This window comes from Thunnus maccoyii, chromosome 15, assembly GCF_910596095.1.
Source record: "Thunnus maccoyii chromosome 15, fThuMac1.1, whole genome shotgun sequence".
In the NCBI taxonomy this organism is placed as follows: domain Eukaryota; kingdom Metazoa; phylum Chordata; class Actinopteri; order Scombriformes; family Scombridae; genus Thunnus; species Thunnus maccoyii.
Genome location: NC_056547.1, coordinates 20,561,023 through 20,579,289, shown reverse-complemented (window position 1 = coordinate 20,579,289; position 18,267 = coordinate 20,561,023). Strand labels below are relative to the sequence as shown.

Here is an 18,267-nt window from a genome sequence, read left to right as displayed (position 1 = left end):
AGCTTTTCTGATATCTTTTCCAGGTCATCATGAGCAGCAGATACAGTGAAGACACCTTCTTTCACTCTGCGGTTAAGCTGCGTTGAGGGCAAGCTGAGGGCTCATTTTTTTACAGCTTTGCTTCTTTTTATGAACGGATCCAGAGTTATCTGGCGTTTTCCTTTTTTGCTTTCCTTTCATTACTCACTGTTTACTTTCTGATAATGCGCTTAGTTATAGCTCTGGTCTGGGACTATATTATACTTAAATAAATATTAAATAAGTAAACTAATGCTTCTGTTGTAGCCTAGTATTAATACGTTATTGTGGGGCTTTGCAATTAAACACAGGTCTTTTTAGTTTCAGCAAATAAAATTTGAGGTTGAAATTGCAATCAAATAATTTAATATTTTATTTAGTTGTTGTTTTTTTAATATTTATTTTATTTAGTCTCCAAATTACCTGATGCCTTGACTGAGGCGGCTGCAGTGGTTAAATCTACAGTTCAAACAAAAGAATTGTATGACTTCAAAACCAAATAGTAGATGAATCCGGCGGGTTTAAAATATGTATTTATATTGAAATGTATTTTATTTAAAAGCAAGGAACACCTATTATTATCCTTATTCTTATTCTTATTATTATCCGTATTCTTATGCTTCTTATTCTTCTTATTATTAACATTAATGTTGTTGTTATAATAATAATTATTATTATTACTATCCGTTTGCATTGCACGTCACTATTTAATGGTTTAAAACATAGTGGCTCCACATAAAATATTCCAAATATTCATTAGTAATGTCATATTATGGAAAGAAAACTAAAAATGACCTGTGGATATGTGTCCATTATCGTTTCTAGTTTCCCAATAATCTTTTACCTCCCCGTGGTTCAGAGTGAATGATGGTAGTTTAGCAGCAGGCTCTAGCTGTTCATCCCGGGTTTCTGTTGGCCTGAGTACGGAGCTTGGCTGCTCACCGGTCCGCTCATTCCGAGCAGGCCGTCCCGGCCCACTGACCCCCATATATCACCACGACGGGCCGCCGCGCAGACAGCACCGACAGCAGCCATTATTATGGGCCTGCAAGGAAAAGTTCACACCGTGGTCATGAAGAACCACGGATGCCCGCCCGGTTTTTCAGGTTTCCTCGTGGCTCTTCCATTTAGTCTATCTTGCAGCATGCAAAGAAAAGAAAAAAGAAGAGAATGCGGTTGTTTATGCTTTGCGCCAGGTGGCCGGGGAAGTACGGCACGTTGATGTCTATTACTGATGAAAACTATATATATATAATCTAATATACTAACAGTGAAAAACAGTGAAAAAAAATGGTTAAAAGCTTGTTGGCCACACGGAATGTTTTCACTTACTACAGGAGAAACAAGATATACTGTTGACAGCTCTGTTGGTAGAATAACATTGTAACAGAAATATTATTTTCCAGTGTGGTAACCCGCTAATAAGTTATTTCTACAGCACCATATATTTTTTACCTCTCCATAAAGTGTGCCGTAACTCTATATTCGCTTTCATTGTTAATAGGCTCAGGGGCTATAAATGTCATGCAGTTTCTTGTTATGTCCTAAAATTGATTTGGCAACCTGAAATGCTTTTGAAAAGGTTTTTGTTTTAATGTTGTTTGGCACAGATGGTAATACAAGGTTAGTACGTGCCTTTGTGCCCTGTGTAAGCCATAAGGTAAACGGTAATAGTCTACAGGACTGTTGGCCCTATCTTGCCTCCATAGTCTCCAGTGTCAGGCCTGTATTGAAAAGTAAGATGGATCGCCACCATTTCTTCTCCTCACAGTGCTTCTTGTAACCCTAGGTTCACCCGAGGAGGCCATTGGCGGAGAGGCGTCACGTGACCACAGGGTGCCAATGTTATTCTACAAGGGTGTCAAGACCCTGTCAGTTTCTGAAATAAATATTGGGAAACGGCGAGATGCAAAAGGCAACCTACTACGACAGCTCCGCAATTTACAGTGGCTACCCATATCAAAGCGCAAATGGCTTCAGTTATGATGCCAATCAGGTCCAATATCCCCGGGCCTCTCATGTGGAAAGTGAGTACCATCGACCTGCCTGCTCCCTGCAGTCTCCTGACGGCTCCGTGGCTCTGCAGAAGCCGGGGGAGATGGCGGAGAGCTGCGACAGGACCACAGCCATTCAGGCGGCGCAGTCCAAGGTTCATCCCGAAAGCAATCAACCGCAGGTGCCGGTGTCAGGCCCACCCCCTTCCTCACAATCCCCCGGTGCTATCAGCCAAAACACAAGCAACGGGTCCAACCAGCCCAGCGCCAAGAACGGCTCCCCGACCTCTTCTACTCACGGCAAACAGATCTTCCCCTGGATGAAGGAAACCCGTCAGAACACCAAGCAGAAACCCACCAGTAGCGCCAGTTCAGGTACCTACAACCTAAACACTGCTGCTGCTGACATACACACACACCCTGATGACCTAACCAAAGAAAGTTACATAAGTTTTGTTGAGGGAGGACATAGTACATAGGGGGTGGGTGGGAGGAATGAGGAAGGGGAGGCAAACCACAATAGGACAATACTGCTCATGTGAAGTGTGTGATTCACTGAGGTAATATTCTGGTTTTTCTTTTCCTGTGCCAGTGTCACATAGGTGTAAATTTAGCTCTATATTTATACTTCAGTGGTTTGTGGTATCATATTTATATATGTTGTTCCCTCAATGGGATCCTTCAGGAAGTACAAAGCCTCAAAAATGACCACAGAGTGCAACCAACACTTCCATGCTTTTATTGTGTGCACATTGTGAAGAGAATCTTGAACATTCTCCAAAATATTGGACCAAATGTGATCTACTTGAAGACTGTACTATACTATAAAAATCATTTGCCTCAACATAAGGACTAGCCTCCACCATTTGTTGTCCCTGTGCCCTGAAGCTGACCTCTTCCTACTGTAAACACGCATCTCCACTGATCACATAATGTTCCCAGAGAGACAACAAACAAACACGCACAACAGTTGTTTCAGTTTGTCCTGATGTTTTGATTACAGGGAAACTTGGTGGGTCAGTTTGGGGGGGTTTATGTTTGGGGGTGTTTATTTACACAGGGCCAACCTAGAAATTCAGAGATGCTCATCTTCCCATGGCCGCCTTATTTTGTAAATTATTTAGCTAATCTTCTAATTACGTTTTGAGCCCTGTTCTACAGTAAGAGTTGACATTGCAAAGAAATATGTTGCCCTTTAGCGTGATTTATGTTTGGGAAGGTGTTTTCATTAGTTTTTTAACAAGATGTTAAGGTGTTAACCTTTATGGAGAGCCCTTTTTACGCACGTTTTACGCACGTACGTAAGCCAGATCCTGCCGTTTTGATTAGAGGGAAACTTGGTGGATCAGAGTGGGAGGTGGTAGTGGGGAATGTCAAAGAGTCAATCTAAAAAGTCAGAGATGTTAATCTTCCTACGGCCTCCTCATTTTGAAATCTGTGGGTAATTGTATAATTAAATCACAGGTACTCTTCTGCAACAAGAGTTGAAAATCCAACGCAGTGTAACGCCACTCATTGTGATTTATGTTGGGAAGGTGTCATTAGTTTTTAACAACACGTTGAAGTGCTAACACGTATGGGAAGCCTTTTGCGCACGTTTTACGCACGTACGTAAGCCACATCTTAATCATTTTATCATGTCCGGTCTGTGCTTAACACATGTAGCAGGGCTTTTACGCACGTCTCCCAAATGTTTCTCTTTTATGAATCAACCAAACTAGCGTCTTTGAAAATTAATTAATGAATTATCATCATTTTTTTTTTTTTTTTAACAAGTGATTGACTTGATTAAATGGGTATCCCCTCCTACTCCTCGTGTTAACTTCTCTTTCATCTCTGTAAGAACCTAATGGGTCGGGTTATGTCATAATGCATTCCTTTTGCTCAAGGTTTGGGCGACAGGTAGTGAAATTTATTAAGTGTTGGCCGCCTGCCACAGCTGTAGTAAGCTACACCTTGCTATTCTGCAGGCAAGCTCCAGCCTCTTAGAAAGGGAGGCTTATCAGTGAGGGCAAGGCGAGCTGTTTTATACACCCTGAGGAATACATAATGCTTGTGTTTGCATTACGCGTGTGCTACTGTATGACTACGGGGGAAGATGAGGGTCAAATGTTTTAGTAGGAAATCCGAGCTCACCTGCTTCCATATCAGATATTGACCTATGATTCTCCAGTTACAATTTTTTTTTGCTTGGTGCTTTGCAGTTAGTGTAGCGTGTACACAGGCGCATTGTCTATCCATTGATTGTTAATTGTCTTATAGAACCTTGATGATAACCCTTGTGCTTTGCAATAGGGAGCAGATTTATCAAACTGTTGAGATGCTTGCACCTCGTGCAGGCGCGCACACGCACACGCGCACCTAGTGAGCGAGGGAGAGGGAGTTGATGATAAAACCTCTATTTAAGTAGTCGAACAGGACATATTTATCTAGTAAACTGTTCTCTTATTATCCAACCCTCCATCCCCACCCCCTCCTCATAGTGGAGAGTTATCAGCTGTTTTACTTTCACTCTCACTCTCCTGTCTCTGCCTCTCTCTCCCTCTCTCTCTCTCTCTCTGTCTGTAATGGATTACTGATTGACATCCTCCTCTCCTCCTCCCTGACAGTGGAGAGTTGTCCGGGAGACAAGAGTCCTCCGGGGTCAGCAGCATCGAAGAGGGCCCGGACAGCTTACACCAGCGCCCAGCTAGTGGAGCTGGAGAAGGAGTTCCACTTTAACCGGTACCTCTGCAGACCCCGGAGGGTGGAGATGGCCAACCTGCTCAACCTCACCGAGAGACAGATCAAAATCTGGTTCCAGAACCGTAGGATGAAATACAAGAAGGATCAAAAAGGCGTCGGTATGATGCCTTCCCCTGGTGGACAGTCCCCTCGGAGTCCCGTGGGTCCGGGCTCTGGTGGCGGTGGAGGATACCTCAACTCTATGCATTCTCTTGTAAACAGTGTACCTTATGAATCCCAGTCGCCAACGTCTTACAATAAACCTCATCAAAATGCATACGGTATGGCCACGTCATACCCCCCTCCTTTGAACAGCTCGCTCAACAACTGCCCGCCCTCCCAGAAGAGGTATCCCGGGACCGACTCGGCCACGCCCGAGTATGACGCGCATCCTCTCCAAGGCAATGGCAACTACGGGACGCACATGCAGGGCAGCCCCGTTTATGTTGGCGGAGGTTACATCGACTCAATGCCCAATTCTGGGGCCTCCGTTTTCGGTCTGACCCATCTCTCGCACCCGCCGTCCGCAAACATGGACTACAATGGAGCAATCACAATGGGCAACAGTCAGCATCACGGAGTGTGTGATCCGACACCGACGTACACAGACCTAACGTCGCACTACTCTCAGGGAAGAATCCAGGAAGCGCCCAAACTGACGCATCTGTAGCTGTGGTGCTGCCCGGATCACTCCGCCCATTGTCTTATCCACCTCCAGACACATTACTGCTTTGTTTCTGCGCCTCCTCAATGGCTCCCACCTTCTCTCTGCTTTTGTTTATGTTTTCTATAGTTTGATGTGTGAAGTAGCGTAGGATAAATAATCACGACTTGCTTGAATTTTTCTCTATTTGCTCGTGTCATTGTCTCACATAGACCTTTATCTGGGCTGTAGGACGTCTAGAGCGGGAGGGAGGGGGGCACAGTATATGCACAGGCCTATTTAATCTTTTTTTTTTTTTTTTTTTTTTTTAAATCTTGTTTTAAAATCGAAACTCAAACAGGGTATTATGAACATATGTTATTCATTTTTAATGTGAATTTGTCCGTATTTTATTTATCCGCAGTTGAAGAATTGTGTTTTGCATTTTGTTGCACTTGTGAGAGGATCCTCAAGAGCCACGAGATGGGATTATGAGGGGAAATAGCCTACATTTTCAATACAAGGGTCATGAGCTTACACGCAACCTCCCTTACTTTCTAATGTTATTTATTTTGTTCGGTGTAAAAAAAAAATAGTCCTTTAGTATTATTTGACACCCCTGTGATCTTTGTATGGGGAGAAGGTTGGTGGATATTAGCGTCTCGGCCCTTTTTCAGCCCATACATGTAGTCTGCAAGAAGCTCCTCAGCAGCAGCAGCAGCAGCAGCAGCAGCAGAAGTGCACCATGTTGCTATTTTCGGCTCTGTTTCCATTTTTCTTCTTCTTCTTCGAGGAGGTGTTTTCTTTTCTCAGTGAATGTAAAATCAATCAGTCATGCAATAAGGGTGGAAAGAAGGACACACGTTAGCAGTTTCTTTATTGAAGAAAAAAAAAAAAGAAACAGACATCATCAATTTTTTTTTCGATGTCATACATTCCATGCTGCTCCAGTTTGAAGAATAAATAAAAGAATTGAAATATAATTAAAGCATATCCTTCCGTTTTAATTTAAATGCATCTCAGAAGCATTTCACATGATGACAATTAAATACAAGACAATTTCTTAAATAAAAATATGAAAATATATTTCTAGTTTTGCAGTTATACATTATTATTGTTGCTATATATTTCATGACGGTATGGAACTGACGAGGTGATAATAAAAAAGCAAAAACACCATTTTTAGACAATTAGCAGTATACTAATAAAATGCTACCATTTAAATAATAAAAATCATGTGTGGTAATTGGTAAATCTACATATTTGCAAATTATTTTTACATATAGAATAACGTGGAATCATTGGGCTTAATTAATTTTCAATAACATAAGAGGACATGGCCGCAGATAACGTCAAATATTGAATAAAGACTACATGATTTCCTTTCCCTCCTCTTGATTCGACGTGAGGAAAACTCTCGGGTGGCCTTCTCCGCTCCTCTCATCTGCGTGGGCACATCCATAATAATAAAAATGTCACCGGGGCCCTTCTGGAGATTCTGCAAGAAGACAACAAGCTAAATGAGAAATCGTTTGAAAAATAATTCCCTGATATGTTCAGTCAGTCAAATGCGGTCAGAGAGGATACAGGCTGAACTGGAGTCATAACGGAGCTTATTTGTCTCATTATTGTGCAGATTTGCAGACAAGGCAGTTCAACGCGAAATGCCTCGTTTATGATGATGGTTACAGAGAAGGAAATGATCACTGGAAAGTTGAAATGTTTATGTGTATGTTTTGCTTTAAATGAAGGGGGCTGCCGAGAAAATATCCTCAATTTTAAAAAGTAAATTGATGTTTTTTTTTTCTATAATAATTTCCAAGCATTGCTGAATGTCTAAAATATAATATTCATGCAGCCAAAATGTTTTGTAATTTTCTAATTCGTCTAGAAAAAGAGCAGATTATTTGGTTGCTTGAAGAGTTTTATACCTTTCTCATCAATTTATCAAAACCCCTATTGTAACATGTTTACTTTTTATGCCTTTGTGCAACTGTACAATAATTGGTTCTCTGATTTTGCACCAAGAAATCATTTTCAATCCCAATCTGATTGATATAACAGGGCATGAACATTACTAGCCCTGACATATGGTTAGCAGGGAAACCTAGAACAATTGAACCATGGTGTGTCAGAGTAAAAGAAAAAAAAAAAAAAAAAAGCTGATGCACTGAGTATTTCTGCATCCAACACAGACACACACACACACACACACATGCACGCGCATACACAGCAAGACACTGATTTGACCCATACGCGCCATACACAGGTAGCACATAAATAACGTTTTAACTCAAACAGAAGATTTGTATTTCTTTCATTGCATTTCCATCCGTGGGAAAGTGGTCTTAAATCAATCCTGCTGTAAAGACAAGTGTGTAGGACAGACTGGGGTCCACTAAATGCCGCCACCCACTCCTTTCCTTGCACACAAAGCCTGTGCGTAATTCCAAAAAAGCCATCCATCTCTTCCCCCTAGCAACTCTGTCCTTCACCACACAGTCTGCTCCTCTCACAACCCTGCGTGTCTACCAAAAAAATAATGTGCAAGTCGTTGTGTAAAATTAGCATTCACATTTTTAAAAAAAAAAAAAAGGTAAAAGCCAGGTGGAGAAGCTGCTTCGCCCTACTCACCGTTGGCGCGTTACCGCCTCCTCAAAAAAGGAAATGGTCGCAGCGTGTGTAGTTGGATTCTTATTTATCTTTTAAAACATCCCTCCAGCAACAACCCGGCTATAACTGCGAGCAGAAACTGGTTCTAATCTGAGTGGCCAGTGTTTCTCGCCGCTTCCTGGCTGCATTTGATCCGGGGGAGAGTTAGAAGCCTTAAATGTGTTGTGAGGGCACCGAGCTGTCAGACCTTTTGGCGAGTAAGATTGATCGCGCACAGGCTTCCAGGACTCTTTGTTTGGTATATAAGCAACAAACTGAGAGAGGCCTACCACTTCTCTTCTTCCCCTCTCTTACTCACTAAGCCATATTTTTTTTTTTTGTTGAATGAATGAAAATACAACATGTACTATTTGACGAAAAACATCCCAAATGTGGCTTTCAGATTATGCTGGAAAAGGCTATGAAACCAAACACTGCGGGGAAGAAACATGCAATAACATTTCCATATAGTCTACATAATAACGTTGCAAATGGATTCGTTGTAAATGTTGGATTGTAAGCGTGGTGGTATTCGCTTTATTGCAATTTTCAGGTAGAACTGATACTGGAAACACAGTAGAAGTCCTTTCTCAGCATTTCAGCCACTATCCTCCCAGTTAACCCAGCTTTAGCCCTGTGGCTTCCCAACCCAACATGATAATGAAACCATTATAAATGTTAGTATAATATATAAGTAAAGGTACTTATTATGGTTGCTTTTGGTTATCGAACATTTTTGACCATTAGCACTTACAAAAGAAAGAACGCAATGTGTTTGTGCGTATATGCACGCACATGGACGCGCATGACCTCATTATAAAATCGACCTTTTGCAAAATAAACAAAAAGCACATGCCGGCTGATCCACATTCTTTAGTATTACGTCTTAGAGCTGCATAGATATAATAATGCAATAGAGTTTGTAAGTGTGCATGCATGTATGCGTGTGTATCTGTTCACACGTTTCTGGGCTATAACTGTACACGTTAAACTGCTGTTATGGCATGAAATGGTCTGAACGTGTCATATTTGTCAGTATTAACTTAATAGATGGGCTTTTTATTGCAACACATGCTCGTGGATGCACTGCATATTTCATTAGTGTACATCATTGAAGAATCACATCTACTCTGAGGTCCACACTCACTGAGCAGGCTGGATTGTTGGGGTTTGTTTCTGTCGAGAAGTCTCAATATCAGTTTTTGGAGTGTGTGTGTGTGTTTTTTTTTTTTTTCCCCAACTCTGACTCTTGCCTATATGAATAGCTACTGGCGTGAAATGTGTGTGTGTCTGTGTGTCTGTGTGTGTGTAGTGGGGGCGTTCTCGACTGACATCCTCAAACAATACGAGAAAGAGGAGTGCACGAATCCGCGCACCCTAGGCTGGGCTCCTTCCCTGTAATAGTGAACGTCAGCCATTCTTAAAAAACACATTTTGTAGCTTAGTGGACTGGACTGGAAGGGCGAGAGGAGGATAAACTGAGCGGACAAAGATGTAAATAAAAACAGTCGTCCCCCAGCTGAGCGAGGCGTTCTTCATCTGAGTTTTTGGATCAATCAGGCAGACAGTGGCTTCTTTTGATTAAACCCCAAATTGTCATTGGGCAGAGGTAATCATGTGACAGGCAATTCGGTCCAATTTCAACCTTGTCTCCATGAATTCAATAGTTTAATAGTAGCTCGGTCCCCATACGGCCGTAATCAGTGAAATAGAAAAAAAACACCACCAGGAGATTTTTTTTAATGATTTTTTCTTTCTCGTCTTCACTGAGCCGCAACGTTTATAAAAATACGCGTGCAAACTTTCCTCGGCTCTCAGGGAGCGGAGATGAATTACGAATTCGAGCGAGAGAGCGGTTTTATCAATAGTCAGCCGTCGCTTGCTGAGTGCCTGACATCTTTCCCCCCTGTCGCTGATTCATTTCAAAGTTCATCAATCAAGAGCTCGACGCTTTCACGCCCGACACTGATTCCTCCTCCCTTTGAGCAGACCATTCCCAGCCTGAATCCGGGCAGCCATCCGCGGCACGGCCGGCCCAGGCACAGCCCCGACGGATGCAGCCCGCTGCCCACCGCCTCCTTACCCCCGGAGTACCCCTGGATGCGGGAGAAGAAAGCCTCCAAGAGGAACCACCTGCCGACTTCTACCGCTACCGCCATCTCCAATGGACCTGTGTGCTTCTCCCCAAAAGGTGGGTGATATCAAAACACGGGCGTTTACAACAAAAAAAATTGTTTACTATCTGTTGCTAAATTGGAGCTCAGTACACAGGCCTTCCCTCAAAAAAAGCGAAGAGGCTATATGCTTTTTATTTTTGATAGATTAATGGATACTAGCTTGCTGTGATTGTGACTGTGGAAAGAAAGAAAAAAAGTTTGGGTAAAGTTTGGTGATGTGAGATGATTTATTCCCCTAGCCGTAGCAGAGTTTTGATGTGTGACAGTAATGAAGAGTGATGGAGTGCCGTTGCCGAGGAGGGCAGCTGGAGTATTCATTAGTATCCCACACCAGCTTGGACCTCACTGCTTTTATAGTGCACTGTGTTTGCTTCACGCTCATACTGGACGTTATTTTATGTGTAAAACAATGTAATGAGTATCTTTCTGCAATCATGATCTTTGGATAAAAGCTGTATAGGCTATAACCCTGAGTCATTAGCTCCAGCGGCCATTTTGCTGCAGCGTGTTGTGAGCCACTCTCTGGTGGTTTGTGATAGCCATAATGTTCAATTCACGGGCAGCGAGGTTATGTAACTGTTGTGTCCTGCGTTTTAATCCCACGCTACCGTGCTGCTTATTTTCCAGGCTCGCCTGAGATTGTGGAGAGCGGAGGGGGAGGAGGGGGCTCCCGTCGGCTGAGGACAGCGTACACCAACACACAGCTGCTGGAGCTCGAGAAGGAGTTCCACTTCAACAAGTATCTGTGCCGGCCGAGGAGGGTGGAAATAGCGGCCCTGCTGGACCTGACTGAGAGGCAGGTCAAAGTCTGGTTCCAAAACCGGCGCATGAAGCACAAGCGGCAGACGCAGAGCAAGGAGAACCGCAACGGGGAAGGGAAGGGGCCCGGCGGCGAGGACGGCATCCACAGCGACGATGAGGACGAGGGCCCCCTGTACGAGCGGAGCGGGGCCTTGCTGGAGAGAGATACCTGCTCCTTTCAGAATAACTCTCTTAGCTCCACACAGCAGCTCCACAATGGCGAGACCATGAGCTTTTCTGCTGCGCCACTGAACAGCAATGACAAAAATCTGAAACATTTTCCCAACCCGTCACCCACTGTTCCGGGCTGCATGTCAACAATGGGCCCCGGCTCGGCATCTGGCCCGGACAATGGCGACAGTCCCCCGGCCCTGGATGTTTCTATACACGATTTTCAACCTTTCTCCTCGGATTCCTGCCTACAGCTCTCCGATGCAGCCTCGCCGAGCTTGTCAGAATCCCTGGACAGCCCCGTGGACATTTCTACGGACAGTTTCTATTTTTTCTCGGAGTCTCTAACTACAATCGACCTGCAGCATCTGAACTATTAATTGAAATCAATCACAATAACTTCTTGATTTTTTTTCGGGACAATAAATATCAGGCTACGATGGTATTAACTCTGATGTTATTTGTATATTCGGCACATTTATTCTGTTGATATTTGACTTGAAGATTAATTCAAGGTAAGGATGAAATTAAATCACCGAAGTAGCTCTAAAAGTGGCTTGTAATTACCATAACAAATTGATCTCTTGGAATGGGAATTATGAGTGTATGTGAATAATTATACAATATTAGGCCTATGGAACCTGGTCGTTTTTATTTTTGTATAGCTTCCAATGTCTTGGATATTTTTGTTAGAATACAATTAACTTGCTACAATCTTTTTCTTCTGGTGTTTTGAGTCTTTTCTTATTCTACTTCCTGACCGAATTTTTTTTTTTTTTTTGCTTGAATTATTCATGTAGAAAATATGCAAAATAAAAGAAGTAGGGCATAGAAAGATAGAGACATTATGCAAATTTAACAACAGGTTGGCAATGAGTATAAATAGTCTAGTGCGCGTTGAGGTGTGAAGGGACACACAGGTTGAATTTTACTTTTATTATAGAATTTAATTTCAGGATGATCCGGATTATTTTAAGAAGTCTAGTTTTTGAAAAGTTTCTTTTTTTAAAAGTCTGTCTTTCTATCAAATGAATGCTAAAACAGTCCCTTTGTCTATTTAAAACTTTGCTGATAGGTCTTTTTTTTAAAATGGTAAAATAACTTTTAAACGTCTGTAAAATAGCAGTTAATTAACAAATTATTGATGCCAAAACTTGTTTTTTTTGCTGAAAATACATTTGAATTATTTATAATTGCACAGAAACGTTAGCACTATTCCATGCTGCCAACAGGAAACACTAATAATTATATTATAATAACAGATTATTTGTTTTCTTTCACATTCAAACTTCATACTTTGTAGAGTAAAAGCAAATACGCCAGCACTGATCTTAGCATGACAGGGCTCTTAACATTGTGTGCATGTTGCAGGCAAATACCCGAGCCATGTTTGCCTTCAGGAGCTCATAAATCACTCCGTGGCATGAATGAGACGGACATTAAGGAGACCAATTGTGGCGTAATGTGCACAAATAAAACCCCACTTACATTTTCATACGGGACTCCCCAATTCCTGAGCTGAAAAGGGGCTGAGTCCCTGCATGCGTTTGGTAATAATTCATTTTTATAGCTTGTTTAAACACGGCTCTGGCTCGGCGACAGCGGCAGCAGTAGCAGCCTGCTCAGATTATGAGGCTGCACTCTTCCCCGCGTGGTAAAAGTAGCCCAAACTCAAAACAGACTACTTCTGGACTAAATGAGAGTAATCCAACATATATTTACTAAGAATAGCTCCCTAACTGCAGAGAGAGGATCATTACGCAATATTTGGTTTACTTGAGAGATAGTTTGTATGTTTTGGGGAGATTTTTCAGCGTCATTGGAGCAGCAGTTAGTGTTGCACTTATATGGAAGGTCTTGGAGTTCAATATAGGGATTATGAATGGTCTTGCTCTATTGTATTGCACTTGAGTTGACTTATGGGAATCAGTTATAAGCTCATGCACAGCTTGACTCAATAGGGGCACTTTAACGGTTTTGTGTGTAAGAACAGCAAACAACCACCGGTTGCGACGTCGGCCTGCAGGGATCGATGCAGAAACTCATCCACACACGTGAGAAATTCATAAACTCGCAGTGTTCAGCGGCGGTTTATCGAATAATCTGGAAGCCATAAGGAGCACATTGACTGGCTGAACATTAGCCTACTGGGCAACTGGAGTGCGTGTGTCACTGTGTGTGTGTGTGTGTGTGTGTGTGTGTTGAGGAGAGGGGGGGGGTGTATAGTGGTTGTGGTGGGAGGGGAGAGAGGGGGGGGGGGATCCTACACTTCTGCACTCCAGCGCCCAGTGATTAACCACAGGTCCAGTATAACCAAATCATTCCGAGACAGCGCGCCTTTTCTGCGCACATGTGTTCACACAAAGAGCCAAGAAAGCTCCAAGGCCTGGCGAAGGTTCCACATGCAGACAAGCAAGCAAGCAAGCAAGCAAGCAGGCAGGCAAGGATCCACTGCGCCCACTCACTCTGTTGCAGAGGCAGCTGGGAAGACAGAGAGTAGAGAGGAAGGGTGGGGGGTATTGACCCCACTGCGCTTTTTTTTCACTGGTGGGAAGTTTGCATCATCTCCCCTCTTTTCAACACTTACTTTAACATATTTAAGCTTATAAGCGTGCAACTTAATAATAATATAGGCTATCACATATTTGACAGACCTTCAGGCATAGATCTACAACTGTGTCTATTTTCAAGTGTTTATATTTGATCATATCTCCAAATGTAATTGAAACATAAGACAACCTGTCAATTGAGCAGTTTATCTAAGTGTCAGTTTCTGATGATTGAGTGTTAGGAATAATGCCACCCCATATTTATAAACAGTGAAAAGTATTTTGGGTGTTAGACCCTATATGGCCAGCGGGGGCGCCCATCCCTCCATCGGGCCCTCTCTCCCTCCCTCCCTCCTCCCTCCGTCCTTCCTTCTCTCTCTCTCCTCCCTTCCTCTTTCTTTTCCTTCCTCAGTGAGAGGTTGGCCCAGCGCTCTGCTATTGCTACTTGCAGCTCTCCCTCTCTCTCTCTCTCTCTCTCACACACACACACACAATCCCCCTGCTCTGCCTTTGCAGCGGTGCTTTTCGCAGCCATTAATTTCTCCAACAGCTTTATTTGATGAACTTAGGATAATCAGCCCACACTCGCACCTCGGGCTATATGGGCGCATTAGCTCCGCGACGGGCTTCGCATTATCACATCATTTGATCACTATACATGCATAATGAATACATGTGGGAGTGAAATCGGAGTAGATAGCAGCCCCCATGACCCTGGGAGAGAAAAAAATTAATACCACATCATCTTTATGTTTAATGTGTTGTCTTGTCATTACATCACCTGTAACCTCCCAGCAAATACACAGCAAGCAGCCAAATATATCTAATGCGACCTTGATGAGGAAACAAAGTTACAGAAAAACTCTCTTTGACCTAACTGTCAGGCGTGTGAAACCTTCTCCCTCACTGTCACACCGTGACAATATTTGCTGAGCAAATCCCTCGCAATGTTAAAGCGTGAAACACTTCGCATTGGAATGGGACACTGATAGCCCACAGATAGCCTGTGGCAGTTGCACACACACTCTGAGCCATCCATCCAGGAGAGAATGACTGCTGCCCCTCTCTCCAGCAATGACACTATTATACATATGACACCATGGTTGTTAAGTACGGACGAATACAGACAAGCATGGAGGGCACACGCGCAACTAGGCTATACGTGTGCGCATACGCACGGACACATGCACACAACCATTCCTCTCTCCTTTCCAAAAATACTGTACCTGAGGTCAGAGTGCTAGGTCGTCCTAGGAGAGGTTACACAGGGTGAAACGTTAATCTTTCCCCGGGCTGGAGAGCACACAGCAGGGGTTAGAAGACGCCGTGTTTGCCGTTCCCCGCTCTTCATGCGACCCCGGAGCTGTCCACCGCCGTCTGCCTCCCAGCTCATTGTTTGCTCGGCCAATACATTAGTGGCGACGCGCGTCACCTTGATCGACGAGCGCCTGGAATTTAAATAGCCACTCAAACACCAATCTGTCACCGGCTAAGGGGATAAGGACAAGTACCTCACTGGCTGACCCGGGCCCACGTGACAACACCCGTTCATTGATATCGGCCCGTGCGCCCCCCCCTCTATCCTCTGATAAGGACGGAGTATAGGTAAAGGTTGGCACGGTCACTCAGGGTAAGAGGGGAGAGAGGAAGAGATCAGAGGGTGTCTGTAAAGCGGACGGTCCCTCGGTCCCGGTAGAACAATGCTACAATGAGCAGCTTCTTAGACTACTCGGTGATGAGCGGTGAAGGTGGCTCATGCTCTGTCAGGGCTTTCCACTCGGACCACGGGATTACAACTTTTCAGTCCTGCGCGGTTACTGTCAACAACTGCGGGGCGGATGACCGTTTCATGGCGAGCAGGGCTTCCCCTGACGGCATCCCTCATCAGCCGGGGTCATACCAGTCTACTGCGAGCTCTCTGGGTCTCGCTTATGGGGCCCACCCGGCCTGTAGCTCCAGCTATGGACCCCAAAGTTTCTGTACTACTTATAACCATTACGCGCTCAACCAGGAAGTAGATTCCACAGCGGGATTCCCCCAGTGCGGCCCACTGATGTACTCGGGTAACATTTCCTCCTCCATGGTCTCTCAGCATCGCCAAGGCTACAGTGCCGCCCCCCTGGGCCAGCTGCAGTATGCCCACGCCGCCTATGGCGGCGGGCATGAGCAAGCAGCCCCCTTTCCTGGGTGCTCAAACCCGCTGTCACCACTGCACGCAGCTCACCTGGAGGCATGCTGTTCACCTCTGTCTGAGGGCGGCTCTTCTGCACAAACCTTCGACTGGATGAAAGTTAAGAGGAACCCACCCAAAACAGGTGGGTGCCAAGTGATGTGTTTATGTGTGAGAGGGAGGTGGTGTCAATGCGTGTGGCATGAACTTTTATGTATGTAAACAATGTAGGATTATTAAATGGGAAGTGCTGTTGGACAATGCTGGCCGATGTTTTCTGTGTTGGACACTTTGATGCACCTGAGTGCAGTGTGTTTCACACTTCCTGTCACAGTCACCTTAGGCCACCTGTACTATCATAATAAGGTCATAGAGGCAAAACCTTTGGTGTCTTTCCAGACCTGAATTACATCGTGTTTCAAAGTAGCTGATATCAATAGACTGATGCGTAAAAGTTGCACCTTGCTGCGTAAAAGTTGCTCCCAGCCTCAAGTAGTTGTCCTATAACTCATGTGTATTGTGAGCAGAGTGCATTTAGTGTATCTTCTTTCTGCAAGTTCACCGTGAGTTGTTTCTCTGTCTGCAGGAAGGTCTGGGGAATACGGTTATGGGGGTCAGCCGAACACGGTCCGGACCAACTTCACCACCAAGCAGCTGACGGAGCTGGAGAAGGAGTTCCACTTCAACAAGTACCTGACCCGGGCGCGGCGCGTAGAGATTGCGGCCGCGCTGCAGCTGAATGAGACTCAGGTGAAAATCTGGTTCCAGAACCGCAGGATGAAGCAGAAGAAGCGGGAGAAGGAAGGGCTGCTCCCGGCCAAAACTCCGTCCTCCGATCCAGGAGAGAGCATTCAAGAGAAAATGGACGATGCAGCATCAGAAAAGTCTATCTCAGCCCCCTCTACTCCATCTCCTTCATCCTCCATGGTGTCTTCCACGGGGGCTGATCCTTACTCCTCCAATTAAGAATCAACTGCCCCTTTACCTCTTTAGGCCACAGGCGGCCTGTATATACCAAAGATAATATCCAGTGTATCAAAGCCAAAGTCCTGGTTAATGGATGACATGTGTGGACATTTAGGATGAGTTAATGCACTATTTGAGACTTTGAACAATAATATGGACCACTTCTGGGTTATAGATTTGTTTTATATTGTATATTGTGTTCGGAAGAACGATAGCATAGCTGTCAAAACAAGTGTAGGCCATGGTTCAAAATGTGTTCTTTTTTTTTTTAATGACATTACATACGCGCTGCGCCACGACTATGATGGCGTAGGAAATATACAGTACTTTCCTTACACCTGCCCCTGACCAGTGCTGCGGAATGTGCCAATGTCAAGTCACAAAGCTGCACCCACAAACAAATACCTCAAATGTGCCAAAGTTGTGCACCATGGCCACGCCGATTGCACTGGATGTCGCCAATTAGGCATCACACAATCAACGAGATGACCTCGTTTAGTAACCGTTACAGAGTGCATTGTTATAGTACCTCCTTAATCATTGTCACATGTGTTTCAGGCCTGTGTGTCTGTGTGTCGCGACTGTCTGAATGTCCATTGTGTAAGATTTGCATGATGCGTAACGCTTTCATGTATTAGTGGCGGGGCGCTGAGTTTTATCAGTTGGGGAACCGGTCATGTGTGGCTTTTAGCTATCTGTTATATATTTAATCAAGCACATACAAAAATGTTTTGTCCAGAGAGACGTTTACGGGTCAATCATGTGTATTAAAGTGCGTTTACCTCTAAAAACTTTTCCTTCGTGTCATTGCTGAGGGGAATCATGTATGAAAGAGACAGAATTAGAGAGACTTTTTAAGCTAAATCCACCCATCAGACCTCTACTTTAAGCTCTGTGGACAAGAAAGGAAGGCTCTGTCTGTGTTCCCACCATTTGAGAAGCTGCACGTGCGCTTTTACGCACCACAAAATCTCTCAATGTATGCGGCCGTGCTCCCTCCAGTCCCTGGGGTAAAGAGTTATTGGCATAATAAAGGCATGTTTATCCATGGAGGAGATGAGAGCGCGGACGTCAGCGTCATTTGTGATGAGAACCTTATCGAGCTCTCGGCTTATTGAGGGGACAAAAAAAAAAGAAACTCTATCGATTAATACATCGAGGTTAGACTATCGACAAGGATGGGGCCCCATTGGCCCTGTCATCGTCAACTCCTCAGTTCCCAAAGTTACATGGAAGTGTCATCATCCCCACCTGATGACAATATGAACAGTGAAAACTTGCAGTTCTGCATGTCACACAGTTAGCTACAATCACGCACTAACACATAACTATTATTTAAAATTATTTAATTTTTTTACGCCTTATTCGTAAATCAGCTGTTTAGGACAATTAATATAAGTGT

General features: G+C 44.1%; 3 protein-coding genes across 6 annotated transcripts in view; all 3 read left to right on the top strand.

Moving 5' to 3' along the window:
* The window catches only part of hoxa3a (homeobox A3a), a 33,667-nt gene extending 28,245 nt beyond the window's left edge, over positions 1–5,422 (top strand). For all 4 annotated transcript variants that reach the window (XM_042436502.1, XM_042436503.1, XM_042436501.1 and 1 more), the window contains 2 exons: positions 1,808–2,387; positions 4,622–5,422. In XM_042436502.1, coding sequence (XP_042292436.1) covers positions 1,925–2,387; positions 4,622–5,406 — 1,248 coding nt within the window. In that variant the 5' untranslated portion in view covers positions 1,808–1,924 and the 3' untranslated portion in view covers positions 5,407–5,422. The remainder of the gene's footprint in view (positions 1–1,807; positions 2,388–4,621) is intronic.
* A 3,566-nt stretch (positions 5,423–8,988) lies between these two features.
* LOC121913726 (homeobox protein Hox-A2a) lies at positions 8,989–11,820 on the top strand. Its single transcript, XM_042436505.1, has 2 exons — positions 8,989–10,222; positions 10,836–11,820. The coding sequence occupies exons 1-2, from the start codon at positions 9,859–9,861 to the stop codon at positions 11,558–11,560; spliced, it is 1,089 nt and encodes a 362-aa protein (XP_042292439.1). The 5' UTR covers positions 8,989–9,858; the 3' UTR covers positions 11,561–11,820.
* A 3,451-nt stretch (positions 11,821–15,271) lies between these two features.
* Positions 15,272–17,533, top strand: hoxa1a (homeobox A1a). Its single transcript, XM_042436506.1, has 2 exons — positions 15,272–16,044; positions 16,486–17,533. The coding sequence occupies exons 1-2, from the start codon at positions 15,438–15,440 to the stop codon at positions 16,863–16,865; spliced, it is 987 nt and encodes a 328-aa protein (XP_042292440.1). The 5' UTR covers positions 15,272–15,437; the 3' UTR covers positions 16,866–17,533.
* Positions 17,534–18,267: the final 734 nt, after the last annotated feature.